The following is an 18239-nucleotide window of genomic DNA, read 5'->3' on the forward strand; positions in this document are numbered from 1 at the left end:
GGAAGCTGTCACCTGCCAGTGCATCCAGCAGCATGCAGCATGAAATAGTGCAATACAACAGCGGAACAGATGCAGGCCAAAAAAAAAAAAAACACTGTAGCCCCATGAGAAAGATAAAAGCACTACCAAAGAGCAGCTAACTACTGTTGCATGACTACACCCTAGGGATGGGCCAATATGAAGATATGTTACATCTATTGTGATGAATTAAGTCACAATACGCTTTCCCGAGTAGATATCAGCAGTTTTTACCCCCTGGTCACTGGATGGTATTTAGACAAATGGAAGGGTGCAGTGGTGCAATGGTGAATCCTCACTATTACAGCTCGGCCTTCAGCTGGGGACATAAATGTCAAAACAAAACATCAGGAAATGAGAAGAAAAACAATTCTACAATAACGCTGACTTGAGCCAAAGCTGGAGCACAGACATATTCGGTCTTTTGACTATAAACAGACGTTTGTAAAAGGCACTGTGTTTATCAGAAGCTCCATTTTCTTGCCGTTTTTAATATTTTCCTTTCTTGTTTAATAGTGAGCTGCTGTTCATACATTGTCATTTCATGATTATATCTATATACTCTGACCTATATCTGACATCAGTCCGAACTGATCACAGACTGACACACTTGAGAAAACGGACAATGCTTCAGGCTCGCTGACCTTCCATCCAAAATGCTTTAATTTTGAAATGAAGGAATGGAACCAGACTGGTGTTTAATTGTGGCCCTTTTCTTTTTTTTCCTAACAATATCTGAAAAACAGAGTATAAATTATACTGATTCCAGAAGTCAGGGATTATACATTGGCCAGGCTTATGAAGGTCTCTTACAACATGGGTTGTACAAAGAGAAGAGCCGAACATTGACAAAAATGAGTTTAATATTTCCATCATCCACATTTGAGCAGCCTTCATACTGACATGAACAATGTAAAACTGATAAAGAACTACATAGAAATAAGTTCTTGTGTTTATATTTTCAAAACCTTTGATACCAATTTGTATAAATTTTATATTCTCAAAAATAAGTGGCAGTAACCTGGATTAAGAAGTTTCACATATTTTCCATTTCCCAATTTATTTATTTATTATTATCATTATTTTTTTTTTATTACAATATAAAAATGCTTTTACCAGTTCAGTTCCATGTCCTAAACATTTCAAATTTAAACTAAAATGAGTCCAGGGATCATTTCTCAATCTCTTTGGAATGCTGAAAAGTCACATTAATTTGTCTCTAGCTTTTTAGAAAGAGTCCCATTGCCATAAACAGACATGGATCAGATTTCAGCACCACATACGAAAGTGTCCCAAATCCAGACAAATTTTACCTGCTGAATTAACAAGCCATAGACATGCTTCAAAATTCCCTTCAAAGATATGATCCTGAAATATTAAAATTTTTATTCCATTATTAAGTTTTGTTCAGTGACAATATGTTCAATATTGCCTACCACACATCAATCAAACCCCTAAAAACTCAATTCAGTATTACACACTTATGTGTGTGTATATATATATATATATTTAAATAATATGCCTTAAAAGTGGCTTAACTATAATTCTGCTCCTTCACATTCATTCAGTTTGTGCAGATCTATGAATGTTATGAATGTGCAATTAGTCCTCACCTCTATCTCCACTCACTCCTCCACAGCTCACCTGCAGCTCTAAAGCCCTGCCCTGCAAGTTGATGGGATTAGTTCTTTAGGATTATTATGTAAGAAAAGCTGGCAGTCTCACTCCTTTCACACTATGATTGGAACACTGCAATTTCAAAGTGAAAATGCTAAATCAAGGTGTTGACTGCTTATTTCACATAATAAATCTGCCAGCATAGATATATAAAAACACCACAGGGACGTGAACAATGTAGGAACCTTCATGACTCCTTCAGCATGAGAGCCCTGATTACTAGCTGCCACTGTTGTTCATTGCTAATAATAGCTTGAAAACATAATGTACTTGGAAATGTACCTGCTTGCATAAACAATGATATTTTTATGAGTTCTAAGAATAGTTTTAAGTTGAAGAAATCTCCACGGTCACTTCCTAATTTATTCTGATAATGCAAGGCCATCTCCTGAAGACCTAAACAGTGGTATATTTCATTGGGCTGGACCTCCCTAGACACAACAGAGGAGGAAAAAAATATCTGATTAGACAATTTTCTTTTGGATATTTCGGGCTTTTAAGGAATTTAACCCTTATATTGCCAAATATATTTTAACAGTAAACTCTGAATAGTAGCACAATATTTTCCGAGTTTATACACAGTGAACCGTGAACCTGAAGTCTATTACATTCAGACGGCACACACATTTATTTTAATAAAATCTTCAGGTTTTTCATACTGTAGATCCCAGAAATCATTAGTCCTTCTCTGAAGGGCTAGAAGGCCTCCACTGGTTTACAGAGACTGTAAACACTAACCAGTCTTGTCACAATGTCAAATTAAAGCTGCATTATTATAACAAGAAACTCACTGGCTTGTGCCATTATGCCATGATCTTTTTTTTTTTTTTTTTTTTTACCAGCAGCTGAACCTCTCCCTCTCCAAGGAAATACTGTTGCATATATTGGCTATGTCTCATTTCTTAATGAGATATATATATATATATATATATATATATATATATATATATATATATATATATATATATATATATATTTCTTAAAACACATTCATGCAATCAAGGAGAATCTGAACAAAACATTGTTCTTCAAACTCACTCACACCTACTTTTTATAGAAAAAATATTATATGTTTTATTTATTTTATATATATTTTTTTGTATTTATTGTATGTTATTTTTGCATTGTGATTATATATAACTTTATACAAGCACCACGCTTACTGAGAAGGCATTGGTTTAAATATATATAATTATCTTAGGTGCTTAAGACTTGAGATGTAGAATCAAACTGCTCTGTAGTCCTTAAACAGACAAGTTTATGCCCAAACAAGAGGGTCCCCCACATGATGGTGTCCATGTTTTAAATGAGCTTAATACAGATGCATCCAGACCAACTGTTGTCATAGCGCACTGTTTAATAACACAGGAAATGACTGATTACCAGTCTTGTATATGATCTCATATAATATGTGTATTAACTTATATTAGGATATGGTCATATTAAAGGACAGCTAAGAAGGTCGTGGGGGGTGTGAAGGAAAAGAGAAAAAAAACATACAGATGCCCATATATGCAGCATTGTCTGCTGTCTGATAACGGCAGGCGAGCGTGGCAAATGGATTTCTTTTTCTAATACAAAGAGGACGGTCAGACATAAGGATATGATTACGTGTCGTGTTTGCCTTTCGCAGCTGTTTGTGTATTCCAGGCTCGGGCTCTGGCTCTTCACGTTCTCCTCGCCATCCCACTGCCGTCTCTCAAGGCAAAGCTGCCTGTGATTCACATTCTGCATGGAGCTTGACACCAGGAGAGGTGAAGAGGCATATCCAATCCCCCTCTCATTAGACACGACCCTGGCAGGTACCCAACGCAAACAAACTCCATCTCACACCAATTCCCCCACTCCGCCCGCCAACACCACCACCCCCCTCCCCCTGTTTTTCTACATCTCTGTCTCTCTCCTTCTCGCTGTGTTTCTGTATATCACTGTGACTGTCTTACTCTCTCACTATAAATTGTCTCTCTTCTTTCAATCTATTTCTTTCTCCCCCTCATCTCTCTCTCTCTCTCCATTTTTCATCTCTCTTCTCACCTTTTTCTCTTCCTCACTCTCTCTCTATTTTTATGTCTCTCCCTCTCTCTCACTCTTTCTCATTGTTTCTGTATATCACTATGACTCTATCTTACTCTCTATTTCTCTCCCTTTCTCTCTGTTAATATCTCTCACTCTTTCTCCCTCCATGTTGTATCCCCTCTCTCATGTTTCCATCTCTCTATTTTTTTTTCTCTTCCTCCCTCTCTCTATCTCTATTTTACCTCTCTCCCTCTCTCTGTTGATGTCTCTTACTCTTTCTCCCTCCATGTTGCTCTCTCTTTCATTCTATCTATTATCTCATTTCTGTCTCCCTCAATTACTCTCTCACTGTGTCCCTACATCTCTCTCTCTCCCCATCTCTTTGTTCCTCTGCATCTGTCTGTCCCTCTATCTGTCTCATTTCCCCACCCTCTTTCATTCTCTCCCTCCCTTATCTTCATCTCCCTATCTCTCATTCCCTCTCCCTTTCTCATTTTCTACTCCTGTTGCCCTACATATTTCTATATATCTCTAGACACATCTATATTCCTTTCTCTTTCAATCTACTTCACACTCTTAACTGCCTCTCTCTCACTCTCTCTCTCACTCTCTCTCTCTCACACTCACTCACACTCACTCACTCTCTCTCTCACTCACACTCACTCACTCTCTCTCTCACTCACACTCACTCACTCACACTCACTCACACTCACACTCACACTCACTCACACTCACACTCACTCACACTCACCCACTCTCACTCACACTCACTCACACTCACTCACACTCACCCACTCACACTCACTCACTCTCTCTAGATGGAAGCCTGTTGGGGTGTGAACTGAGGCACTACACCTTTTTTTTTTTTCCTCACAGCATGTAAATGAGATGTGCCCTTGAGGGTCTGACGCACAAGCGCAGGGTGGGCTTCTGTTTGTGCGCCGAGCGCGAACTTTATTCTCTAATCTGCTGGATCAAGGTAAAGTGGCGAAGAAGTGCGCTTGACTGACTCTCCTCTCTCGCACCACAAATTGGGACGGACCTGCAGCGGAGCATTAAGACAAAAAGCGTCCGACTCAGGACAGTCTCCAGCGCACAATAACGAATAAAAGCCTCTCAGAGACTATTTACGCCAGGTGACAGGCCTTTTTTTTTTCCCTTCACCCACTTGGAATCAGGAGCTCGTTCTCGGAAAGAGTATCTGACAGACTCCAATAAATTAGCATACATCCCGGTGGGTTCTGTGATGGAGAGGAAAAGAAGGGAAGGCACTTCACCTGATATCCCTAACCAATTTTCCTGCCAATGCACGTGTGAAGGTGGACTGGCGCCTTATCTAACTCAGCGTCCATCCAGCCATGACAGGAAACGGCCTTGTGCCATCCAGCAGTGCAAATTACCCAAAAACCTGCAAGGTATTCATTTCACTCACATGAAGTTCAGTATTTAAAATGCCTGGAATGTATAATACCTCCGTAACGAATGAACCTAATGCACTAATGCAGTGTAGAGTCAGGAATGCAGATGAAGAGCATTGAAAAGGAAAATTTGGTAACACTTCCTACAAAGCATTTATAAGGCATTATATGTCATACATGACAGTTTACAATATCTGCAATTGTTGAATTCCATGCATAATGTCATAAAGGAAGTATGACCTCCTAAAATAACTGATTATAGATTATCATTTTTAAAAGGACAGTAAAAACCAAAATGATATACATGTAAAACACATTTTAATGCATTAGTTACTGCACATGTATCTCCATTTTCATTTGAACACAGCAGCTGTCCTTCACCTAGTGTTCATGATAAATGGACCAATAGAAATGCTCCAATTTATCACTGACATTCATTGAAAATTAAGAAGCTGTATACTTATATATGCATAACATGTCACAAAGAGACTAGGCCCTCATATAGTAACTGCTATAAGGTATTGTAATGTGTACATAAGGAAACTGTTAATGCTGGGCAATATGAGCTCAAATCAATATCACAATTAATTAATTTTACATTTTACATTGTTGGCCCTCATAGTTCAGTGATGAGCTTTGTGCTATAAATATGCTTCAGTATTAAATATGGGATATGTTTTCTAATGTTGCTGGGAGCTTGTTCCTCTCTTGTTTTCTGAGCATTGTTTATATTTGGTGTGTAATTATGCTTTGGTCACTGAAACTAGTTTTTCTCAGTGTTTACATTAGAATTCTTTTTGTTCAGCGTCGCATTAATTAAAGTCAAAACACAGCACGTCCAAACCACAGACACTGTTGGTCAGATTCTGAGTTTAGGTGAGGAGATAACAGAATAAAAATAATCAGTATAATCAATATAGACAATATTATGTTGATTAGAAGTTCTGAATGTCAATTCAGATTCATTTTCACATGAAAAACCTGATATTACGAAACCAAACACTGTTGCTGTAGAAAGATGGAATGCTGGTAACTTTATTACAGATGTAGATAACTGTACATGTGTGTATATATATATATATATATATATATATATATATATATATATATATATATATAATGTATATGATGTAACATCTTATAAATGCATTTATAAAACCTTATGAATACTGACTTAGACAACATTCCTGTAGCACATGGCTTGGTTTTATCAAAGCACTAAGAAGAAATTTCAATATCTGCATCTTTTGCATTCTGTGTGATCCGTAATTGTACCGCTGCATAATTTGAATATTATATAAGACCTATTTTCAAATGGTTTTTATTTCATCTCTGCTTCCTAGGACTATTCAGGTGAAAGAATATACCTAAATCCCAGAGCATGTGTACCATCAAAAAACAAACAAACAAACAAATAAAAATCTTCCAAAAAAATATATAAATAAATACAAATAAATAAAACAGAACACAGAAGCACACACTCCTCCACAGAGCAGATCAGTGAGTCGTGAGGCGTGATTTACAGCTGATATTGTGCAGGTGAAGGCAGCTGTTCATCTGCACCACATACCCCCTTCTCTGAGGCCATTGGGAAAACACTGATTTTCACCCCACTACTTTAAAAGCACTCTACGGTGTGCACAGTGTCAATCATATAACTCAGTCTCCCTGCATTATGTCACTGGGAAATGCACTTCGGGGCTAGCTTTCAGCAGAAAGCGCAGGGACTGCACAAGACTATGACATTTCAACAGTCCAGTGCATTATCCTCTAATAAAAAGGGAAAATGTATTCATTATTATCAGTCCATTTTTAGTTCAGATTTTCACTGACACAGGTTTAGTTGGAAACGTAGGGCATTTTCTCTTGTATGTATATGTACATCCTCCACACACACATGAACATTCGGGGACATTCTGAAATTACATTCTAAAAGCCGTTCAAATATCTGAGTTTTATTTTTCCTCTTGAAAGACATTCAGGTGTCAATTTACATCAGATCAACAGGTAAATAACTTTTGTTTATCCAGCTAAATAACACAAAATGACATAACAGAGTATCTCAAGACAGCCAAGAACGGGTGATACTACCCCTTGCTGAGCTTAATGTTAGCAGTGAGAGTGTGAGTGAGCGAATGCGTGAGTGAAATCCTCTAAACACTCTACAAACATTTGGTTACTTTAGTAAAATGTTAACGCAAAGTAAACAGAAACACAGAAATGCATCCTCCAGTCAGTACTTAAAGGGGATGTCTGTGATTACGGGGAAACCCTGTTCTCTGGTTGGTTTATGTTCAAAACCTCTGTCTTTTAAGGTGGAATGGTATGTCTGTCTGAGGGGAAAAAAAGAAAGTTGTTTGTACGTAAGTTGTCATTTGTAGTTAGCCGTCTCACAAATCTGGAGACATTCCACCTTAAGTAATGCCAAAGAGCTAAATAATGCAATATTACCCACCTATGGAGCAGAAATAGAGGAATATCCTCATCTCTGTTCACACTTTTTAATATGTTTAGAGCCCTCTCAGTTGTCTAAAAACTCCAGATGTCTTTGCTCTTCCATGAGCAGAGAAAAAGTGAGAAAGCCTACCATACCAGACAGAGACAGCTTGTTTTTATACTCATTTACTGACACCAGGCATCATAAACACATTTGGCAGGTTTTGAGGTAGCAAATGGTGAGGAAAGATTCTCAGAATGCAGCGTCACCTTTAAGTAGAAGCACTAAAGTTCTTAAAACTAATAGCTTAGTAACTTATAGAAATGTAGTGAAACACCCAGCATCAAACCGAAAGCAGCACTGCCTGCTAGCACGATAAAGGGGCGATAATAGGAACGATAAAGGGAAAACGTAACAAATACCAACTGTGAAAGTCAAGATATTTGATCCTTCTTGTAAATTGTGTAGATTATTGTATTCTCTAATACAGCTGTATAGAAGCAGATGTTTAACCCTTTAAAAATACTCAAGAAGGTATTTTGCATGAATTGCTAAAACAGCGATATGTTGGCAAACCCATGACTGGTCTCGGCGAATATTTAAAAACAGGATGTTCCAGTCTGTCTGCTTCCGAGCTCTAACTTGGCCAATAATTGAAGGGCAATATATAATAGTGCTGGGTGCAATCTCGTATTACTTCAGTTCACTAGCTAGATACCAGCATTTTACTCACACTAATTATCAAAAATAACTTTCTGACATTGATGGAAGGGTTGTTTTTTGAAGAGAGTGTGGTTTAAATGAAGTTTCTTTCCTCAATTTCCATGCAATACTCATCACTGTCAGTTCACATCATTCTATCAGTGACAGTGCTGCCAGATTGGGAAAGTTCGCCAAATAACAGTTTTAAGAAAAAAGACTCCTAATAAATGAATCAAATTTTCTCATAATGAAAGTGAAACATGCATTAAATTTCCCTACTTATAGAATATCTAACATTTTAGTATATTTTCTGTTATTTAAAGATCTTAAAGCTAGCATTAATAATGAGTCTAGCATGTTAATTAATGTAAATGTTCAGCTTGAGCCATATCTGGCTATGTAAAATTAATCAGTTCCTGTACTTCATATATAGATTAGCAGTACAAACTAATGCAAATGAGTCCTGTATTCATAATGCTTCATACATGCATTTATATAAGAGAATGTATGGCATGCAAACACAACACAATGTGTGGGTTTAGACTGCCATGAATATAGGTTCTATAATATACAGTATGTTCATTAGAAAATTGTAAAGCAGAAAAATGGAATACTGTGTTAAAATATAATATTTATCTAGTGATATAAGAAAGTACTGTGAAACATGATATAATTAAGTCATATATTCATGCTAAATGTAATTCATCCACTGCAACAAAGAACCATACATCAGCTATTTCCACTTTTAAGACGCAATGCTTATGCAAACAAAAAAGAGACTTACAATTTATTTATTTATTTATTTATTGTTTGCATCAAAGATTTGCATGAAATTGGATCATCTACATCCAGAGATATAATTTGATAACGAGTACATATTACTCTACTTATCACTGGATGGTGATGATTTAATTTCATGCAACAACCAACCACCCAATAAATAAATAAATAAATTATAATCAATTAAAGGTGTCATTTTTTTCAGTGGACTAGTCCAGTTTTAGCAGGTGGAGGTATACCATTTTTCTACATGAGCATGGGTTTAAGTGGAAATATGTAGCCTAATAAACAAAATAAATGCTTTAGCAACTGCTTCGTTTCAAACAAAGCATCAAACAATGCCATTTCTGGCTTAAGATGTTTCTACATGGTTTATAATTTTTTTTTATTATTATTTAAATTAAATTTGATAAAAGTACAATATAACAATATAAGTATTTATTAAATATTATGAATACGAAATTATTACCAAAACTATGCATCATCTGCCCAAAATATATCATAGCTTCCCTGGCATAAAGCTTTGATTAAAAAAAGAAAAAAAAACAGAAACAGGCACTGACCATTCTCTCCATCAGACTTCCTCTCCTGCTCCGTGTCGGTCAGAGAGAGCACAGAGTTGGCGCGGCTGGACAGACAAGAGCTCTGTTCAGACTTCACATCCTGCATCCACAGGTGAAGTGCGTGGCCTGGGGAGGGATCCACCTCCCCCTCCTCATCCACGTCCGAGCCCGGACCCAGAGAGTAGCCGTGCTGCTGTCCACTGCCCAGCTCCTCCTCGTAGCTCCCGCTCCCCATCTGAGCGGACTTCCCAAACTCCAGTTCTGAGACAGGGCAAGAGTAGGAGGGGGTTAGAGAATGTTTGAAAAGAAGAGGAAGTAGAAGAACTGGAAGAATACAAGCTCTTCTTTTTCAGATTTGAGGTGTCAGTGCAATTGTCACATCTGCTAGTGCTGCTCAAGAGATGAAGGAGAATATGTGAATGGCTTTATTCAGCTCAGAAGAAAGGAGATTTCACTTAAGACAAATAGACTCAGAGAAACGTTATCCACCACACTGTTCAATCCTGTTCAAAGTAAAAGTAATCAATACATCAGAGAAGTTGGCTTTGATTACTTGCATCAAACCGATCATTCACAAATGTTAATAATATCGCATTTATATCAGGGGCTGGAAGCATAAATGCACATGCATTTCTACAATGCATGTACTAAATTGATTCGGCATGTGAATATGGAGCTGTGTGTGCTACTGTGTTTCCTCTCAGTGTGTTAAAAAGACACCATGCTGTTTGCCCTGGGTGCACTGTAGCATTTCCTGATTGAGCTTTTGATATGCATTCTCAACTCGGATCTCATATTCTTGAAAGCTGAATTTGAAAGGTTTGAATTTATGGATCTGATTTCCTTAATCAGAAAATTTCACCAATTGAAAACACACATAAAATATAGTTAAAATACAAATTTATGAATCACCCCATTAAATACATTAGGTCAATCAAATGCCATATAAATATAATTTTGATTTTACAGTATGCTTGACAGTTAATGAATGAATACTCAGAAACCAATAAATAAAAATATTTTTTTTAAAAAGTGTATGATTACCACTTTATATAATGATTTTGCACCATATACTGAGTAACATTTTGATACCATCCACTATGCTTGTCTCAGGCTTAGCTGTATAAAGTTAAAAATGATCAGCCTGCACATGCAGTGGGGCAAAAAAGTTTAGTCAGCCACTGATTGTGCAAGTTCTCCTAGTTCGAAAAATGGGAGGCCTGTAATTATCATGGGTACACTTCAACTATGAGAAACAAAATGAGAAAAACATCCAGCAAAGCACATTGTAGAATTTTTAAAGGATTTATTTGTAAATTATGGTGGAAAATAAGTATTTGGTCAATAACAAAAGTTCAACTCAATACTTTGTAATACAGCCTTTGTTGGCAATGACAGGTCAAACATTTCCTGTAAGTCTTCACCAGGTTTGCACACACTGTAGCTGGTATTTTGGCCCATTCCTCCATGCAGATCTCCTCTAGAGCAGTGATGTTTTGGGGCTGTCACTGGGCAACACGGACTTTCAACTCCCTCCACAAATTTTCTATGGTGTTGATGTCTGGAGACTGGCTAGGCCACTCCAGGACCTTGAAATACTTTTTACGGAGCCACTCTTCCGTTGCCCGAGTGGTGTGTTTAGGATCATTGTCATGCTGGAAGACCCAGCCACGTTCCTTCTTCAATGCTATCACTGATGGAAGGAGGTTTTGGCTTAAATCTCTTGATACATAGCCCTGTTCATTCTTCCCTTAACACGGATCAGTCGTCCTGTCCCCTTTGCAGAAAAACAAACCCAAAGCATGATGTTTCCACCCCCATGCTTCACAGTAGGTATGGTGTTCTTGGGATGCAACTTAGCATTCTTTTTCCTCCAAACATGATGAGTAGAGTTTTTACCAAAATGTTCTATTTTGGTTTTATCTGACCACATGATATTCTCCCAATCCTCCATATGCTCTCTGTCAAACTTCAGACAGGCACTGGCTTAAGCAGGTGGACAAGCCTGGTACTGCAGGATGTGAGTCCCTCCAATGATTCCAGGTAGGCTCTGGACCCACCGAGACCCTGAATTGGATGAGCGGTTACAGATAATGAATAAATGAACGAAAGTAATTAGTATAAAATAATTATTTTCCACCATAATTTACAAATAAATTCTTTAACATTCCTACAATGTGATTTCCTGGATTTTTTTTCCTCATTTTTTACATGTTGAAGTGTACCTTTGATGAAAATTACAGACCTCTCTAATCATTCTAAGCAGGAGAACTTGCACAATCATTGGCTGACTAAATACTTTAATTACTTTGCCCCACTGTATATATTTTTAAATCCATTTCTTCATTAAAAAAATAATCAAAAAATAATACAAAAAAGGCCAAAATAAACTGGCTCTGACTGAAAGCATATGCTGCCCAAGGTTTTGGAAAAAAGCTGAGGCATTATGACACATGTAGTGCCTGCAGTGTATAAGCATGACATGTCCCATGATTCTGCTCAAAAAATCCAGGATAAAATTGACTTTACCACAATGATTTTAGTGGGGCATGTCAACATTTTACATGGGTCTAATGACACCACTGATCCCCACCACTTTTTGAAAGTGTACCTTTTTAGGGTGATTTTTTTTTTTTGAAAAAGCTATGAAAGCTATGAAAACAGATCAAACATCACATTTAAAAAGCATATTTGGGCAGTTCAAGCCCTTCTGTATTAATTACTGCTATTTATTATTATTATTAATATGATTAGTTATTTCATCCATGTGAAAGGTGCCCACAGAGATGTTCTTTGCTATTTTAAAAAGAGAAACAGATCTGCATTTGTTTCATACAGTGTAAAGTTTGGTTATTTATTTATTTATTTATTTAACCCCCCTCCCCCCACTCCAGTAATAAAACACTTTTAGTCAAGGAAATTAAACTTCCGTATTATGATTTATAACGTTTCAGGAAACTTTTATTTCATGCCAGAAGATGCTGATAATAAACATGTCATAACTGACATTTCATGAATATAAACAATCCTTTATTAAACAATTTATTCTTAATTACTTTAAGTGAATACAAATTTGATGGGCAGATGACTTGAATACAGCCCCCAGTCTGCATTCTTGTTCCTGTCATGTTAATGGAGAAGCATGGAGGCGGAAGTAAATGCAAAGAAGCTTTTTTTACTAACAAGAAAAATGAACAGAAATAGAAACTAAACAGTAAAGAAAATAACAAACAACAACCTTAAACACAGATAAACGGCAAATTTAACATAAAAACAACATAGAGACAAACTAGGAAATGAACAGAGAACCGAGGCGAAAACTAACCAAGGATTAAACACTGGAATAGAATGAGAAACTGAATAGAGAACAGTAGCTGCGTTCCAAAGCCTAGGATGTGGCTGAGCTCGGCTGCATTTCTCTGCATTTCTATGTCACAGAAGGTTGTTCCAATGTGATGGATCCCTCGTATACAGATGAGAAAAATGCCATCTACGTCTTTCATGGCTCTCAGTTACCCACAATTCTCTGCACATGTACAGCGTGTTGGAGAAAATAAACGAGACATGGCGAAAAACTCACCTTCAGACTTCATTTCCTTGTAAAGTGTAAAATAAAGTCAAAACACTTATTAGTATATTACAGTACCATAGAAAGCATATATTTAGTAGTATAACAAAATACAACTTATTTTATCTTAGTCATGTTAGTGCTTCAAGGAAGATAAGACCTTTCTGGTGACATCACGACAAAGCCTCCATAGACCGTTCCATTTGTGTGATCGGGTAACTAAGAAGGAGTCTTTATAGAAGAGTCCTACCTCGGATGCAGCCTAGGCTTTGGAATGCAGCTAGTGACTGAAACAACCTATTAGCCCAAGAACCAAAAATGACAGACAACACTAGGACCATGCCTTGACAGGGCTTATAAAGCTTAACAAATAAGAAGGACCTGTGCAAGTCACATGAGGGAAAGGGCAGATGGTTAGGACAGGACTAACAGGGTTAGTCACATGAGAAGAAGGGCGTGGCTAGGGAAACATGGACATGCTAGTAGTAATAATTTAATACTAATTTGAAAGTATATATTGGTATACAGAGTTTGTTGTTCCACTGGCATGTAACTCTTGATGCTACTCCATAAAATGTGTGTTAATATATTTCCAACAAGTCTTAGGTTGGAAGTCTTATGTTCTATACAGTGACATTGTTTATAAAGTCTATTTGTGCAGTCTTCTTTATTTTTATTTATATAAGTAAACCACAGGAACGAGAGGAAAAAAAAGAATAACAATAAAATGATCTAAACTAAAAAATCACATGCCACATGAAAGAGAAAAAGGACAGAAACTTATTTTAATGACAGCATTCTGATAAGGTCAAGTACTAGTGTAAGGTTAATGCCTCAGCCTTGACAACGGATTTTATTTAGCAGTTTCTGAACGACCACAGGTACACGTTCGGACCAACATTATATTAGTAATAAATCACTACCTACATTCCTTCAATAAGAGTTATAATAATCTATATGCATTCATTTGCTCAACAAAAAGTTATAATCATTACAGTCAAAGATCTTAGGACATTTGTCGGTTATATTTCACATAAACAAGACTAACTTATTTGTTTATTTGTTTGTTTGTTTGTTTATTCTCTCTCTCTCACACACACACACTGAATGTTCACTGGATTAGGAACATCTACCTTGCATCTACACCCATTGTCTATGTTATCAGCTTCACTGCATCACTGACCATGCACTTTGTAGTTCTACAGTTACAGACTGTAGTCCATCTGTTTCTCTGCATACTTTCTTATCCCCATTTCCATTGCTCTTTAATGGTCAAAGTTCCGAGTGTGTGTGTGTGTGTGTGTGTGTGTGTGTGTGTGTGTGTGTGTATACACTCTTTGTAGGTACATATTTCCAGCTACTCAACCAACAAAGCCTCTAATGTAACTGAATCTAAAATAAATTAATAAATAAATAATAAAACATTTGAAGCTAAAAGACTTGTATTTGTCTCATTCTGGTGATAAACCTTCACTTAACAAAACATAAACAATAGCCTATGCTTGTGCTGGATGTGTCTTTCTGTAATGTCAATACTTCCTCCTCTCATGTCCCAGCTTCCCCTGAGACCCTGGCTCAAGTGGAATTTAAGGAGGCACCCTGACACTAGTAACCCAGGTGGCTTCTCTGGGCCCTAGCGAGGAAATTAAGCACCGCTCAAAACATCTGTCTTCGGCACGAGCTCCCTGAACCAGGACGAAGAAGAGCCAGGAGCCAGGAGCGTCGTTAAAATAGCGCGTTAGTCTCCTCTATTCATAATTCATCCTTTTAAACGCCGGACTCAAGCGCACTCAAGTGGAAAGCATGGCACGGACCACTCTGCTAGAAATAATAGGCTCAGGTTGAAGGAGGACACTGATCCACTGTGGCCCTAGTGTTAAACTGATACTAACTCAGAAATCATAGGTGTCCAGACATTTATGGGCACCTCTTATAATTATAATTGGTAAATTTAGCTTTTTTTAAGGTGCACCCATTGTGGATATTTAATTCTACAGGCATAGTTTGTATAACCGCCACAGAGAAGCGAGACTGATATAGGACAAGCTTTTAAGGTCACCATGCTTAATGCCAAGCTCCTGCATTGGACAAATTTCAAGGAGCTCCTTAGGGATGGGCTGGAGTGACTTTTTGATTTCACTCCAAAATTATATCATCCAATATATATATATATATATATGTGTATCTGATTCTCACTGATTATGTCATGTCTGAATGCAATCAAGTACTTACAGAAATCTTCCAACAGACCTAAAGCCTTCTCTAAAAATAACAATAAAAATAATAAGTACAATGTGGGACAATCAGGAGGCGACTGAATGTAGGCTTTAGATTTGACCAAATTTATGTGGTGGACATTTACTCTTTGTCCAAACCCTTGTCCAAACAAATTGGTTTCAGAAGAACAGAAGGCTAGTGTAGGCGGAGCAGAGTGCCACCTCACTGTTTGTTCACACACAGGATGCAACAGTTTGCTCTTTCCTTGTTACATTCCCATTTTATTCACAGCCATGTGCAACCTGTGCAAAATAACATGTAATGTTTAGAAGCTAGGTCATATTCCTTGCTTATCTTACATACGTTCTACTACATCTTAACATAGCAGTCTCCTCAGGCAACTATCATCATTTATTTATTCCACTTCTAAAATGACTTTTAAAGTAAACAATGACCAGTAAATTAACAATATTTCTGAGAAATATTAGGTACAATTTACATCACTTGCAAAATGATGGGGAAAAAAATCAAACAAAGAAGTCAAAGCTACTGGTGTTCTCTGGCCACCCAAAAGTCTAGAATGCAATTTCTTTGATTCACACACACACACACACACAAAATGTATGTATAAAATGTGTTAAAATGTTATATATATATTTTATATTTTATATATATTGTTGTTTCTTTTTCACTAAATAATGAAGAACTAAATATTATAAATATGACTTAAATATCAATGGTCTGTTCCTTTTGCACAGTCCTTCATTATGTTTTTTTTTTGTTTGGGCTAAATCTAGTCTGTACGTCAAGGCCTTTATTTAGCCCAAAAATAGGCTTTGAAAATTAGGCTCTGTGTGGTCTGTCTGATTGGGTCCAGTTTTAGCCCAAGGCAGATGTATTTGTTCAGACCATTTCTCGCATTTTAGCCAATTTAGACACAGAGGGACGTCTTTTTGTAAATGCCTTTCCTTTTCATCCAAATATAAACATTGTGTAGATGGTTGAGATGGCTGGCCAAATAGTCTATTCAACGTCTTTTCAACTCGTTTTTGCTGGGTGTAATTCAGATTTACAGCACTGTACTGATATCAAGGAGAATGGGGGAGTGGTTTCCTACCCTCGTCCAAAATCAAAGACGTGAATCAAAGACAGAGGTTCTATTCTCAGTATTACAGGTCAGTGAAGCATCATGATGATTTTGAACCTTTATTTTAAGGTTAGGAAAACCTACCTAGTGTTTAACCATAAAAAGAATACAAAAAGGACAAAGCACATGCAAGCAGAAATCACATATAAAGGGGCTGAAACAACTTGAAGACATGAAGGCAACAAGGGAGTGTGACAATGAGATCAAGCAGCAGGTCTACATACTACAGGGCTACTGTCAGCTGCTAGGGATGTACATCTCTGGCTGTTAGCACACTGGCCAAACATGGGCTAAAACAGTGACTGACACACTATTGATCAAAACCCAACAATACACCCACTCCAGCTCTGATTATCTGAAATCTCAAGGTCTATTTTTCCCTTAACACTGGACATGACCTGCATGAGGACAATCCATCAAGTTCTTAATGCGTGCCATTTTTCCCCCCTTCGCCCATAGAAGATTTTTTCCCCATTATGTCTGAGGCCAAAAGAGGTTTTTTTTTTTTTTTGGAGAATGACCCATTTTGGCTTTGTGTGCTGGAAACTCTACCTCTGCAAGGGAAAACTCATTTCCGCCTTCATTATGTCTACTCATTTTATTTATATATTTTATATATATATATATATTCGCTTTTTTGACACATGCACAAAGAGAGATAGTAGCCACTTTGGAGAGTGCTAAGGGACTAAATGGAGAGTATAGTGGCTGTGTTCTAAGCAATGCAGAAATCAACGATGCTAATTGGCTAGCTCAATCCATGCTTTTATATAGAGATTACACAAGCTGTGTTTTGAAAACAGAATATACGTTCAGCAATTGGGGCACCTTAACATACTAAATTATCTAGTTATAAGAGGTGTCTGCGAACCTTTGGTCACAGAGTGTATCTATTATAAGCAAGCTGGTGGCGATGCATGAAATACTAGAGTGATGTCTGTATTAATATTTATGAACCTCCTTTTAAATGTATACTGCAAGAGTTTACAACATCCAATAGGTACTGAACATGTGCACAAATAGGTAGTACTCATGATTTATTAATATTTTTATAAACTAGTACACTGAGGAAAAAGCATTTCACATTTCGTTTTACAGCTGCTATGTTGCATTACCATATTGAATCACAGCACGATACTTACATGGCAATACCTATTGTAGATGTGGTAAACATGAGAATATAGTATTGCTATTGTGATATAGTTTTTGATATTTTGCTGTAGTGATAACTTTATGCTTTCCTGAGCATATCAAAGCAATTGTCAGAATGCATAGACAGAAGGTGTATTGGATTGTATAACTGGATGTAAAACAGTGAAGTATGAGAAACTGGGAAAAAGTCACTGTACTCCATTTTGACTGGCTGTTATTAAATATGGCAATGTTAATGTCTATGTCTCAAAATATGTATATGTATATAGAATATTCATTTTCAACCCAATTATTATTCAATATCCCTATGCATATACTTGCCTAGCCTCCAATCACACACAGCTCTACCAAGGCAGGGTGAAGACCAGCTGGAGGAGTGCCTATGACTAGCAACTGCCACTGGTTAGCAACATTATCTATGAAGTGGATGGTCACCTTAAAACCCTTGTGGGAGGTAAAAAAAACAAACAAACTTGAAACTGTGCTGAAATATTCATCTATTTACATAAATACTAGAACTGCTTAGAACTACTAATGTGTACTA

The 18239-nt window shown here is 37.0% G+C and overlaps 1 protein-coding gene across 1 annotated transcript in view; it reads right to left on the minus strand.

Annotated features, from left to right (window-relative positions):
- LOC136674158 (teneurin-1-like) overlaps positions 1-18239 on the minus strand; it is a 362280-nt gene that overhangs the window by 282253 nt on the left and 61788 nt on the right. Inside the window, exon 3 of the mRNA XM_066650044.1 lies at positions 9612-9872. Within this exon, the coding sequence (XP_066506141.1) occupies positions 9612-9872 (261 nt within the window). The remainder of the gene's footprint in view (positions 1-9611; positions 9873-18239) is intronic.

This window comes from Hoplias malabaricus, chromosome 17 (genome assembly GCF_029633855.1).
Source record: "Hoplias malabaricus isolate fHopMal1 chromosome 17, fHopMal1.hap1, whole genome shotgun sequence".
In the NCBI taxonomy this organism is placed as follows: Eukaryota; Metazoa; Chordata; class Actinopteri; order Characiformes; family Erythrinidae; genus Hoplias; species Hoplias malabaricus.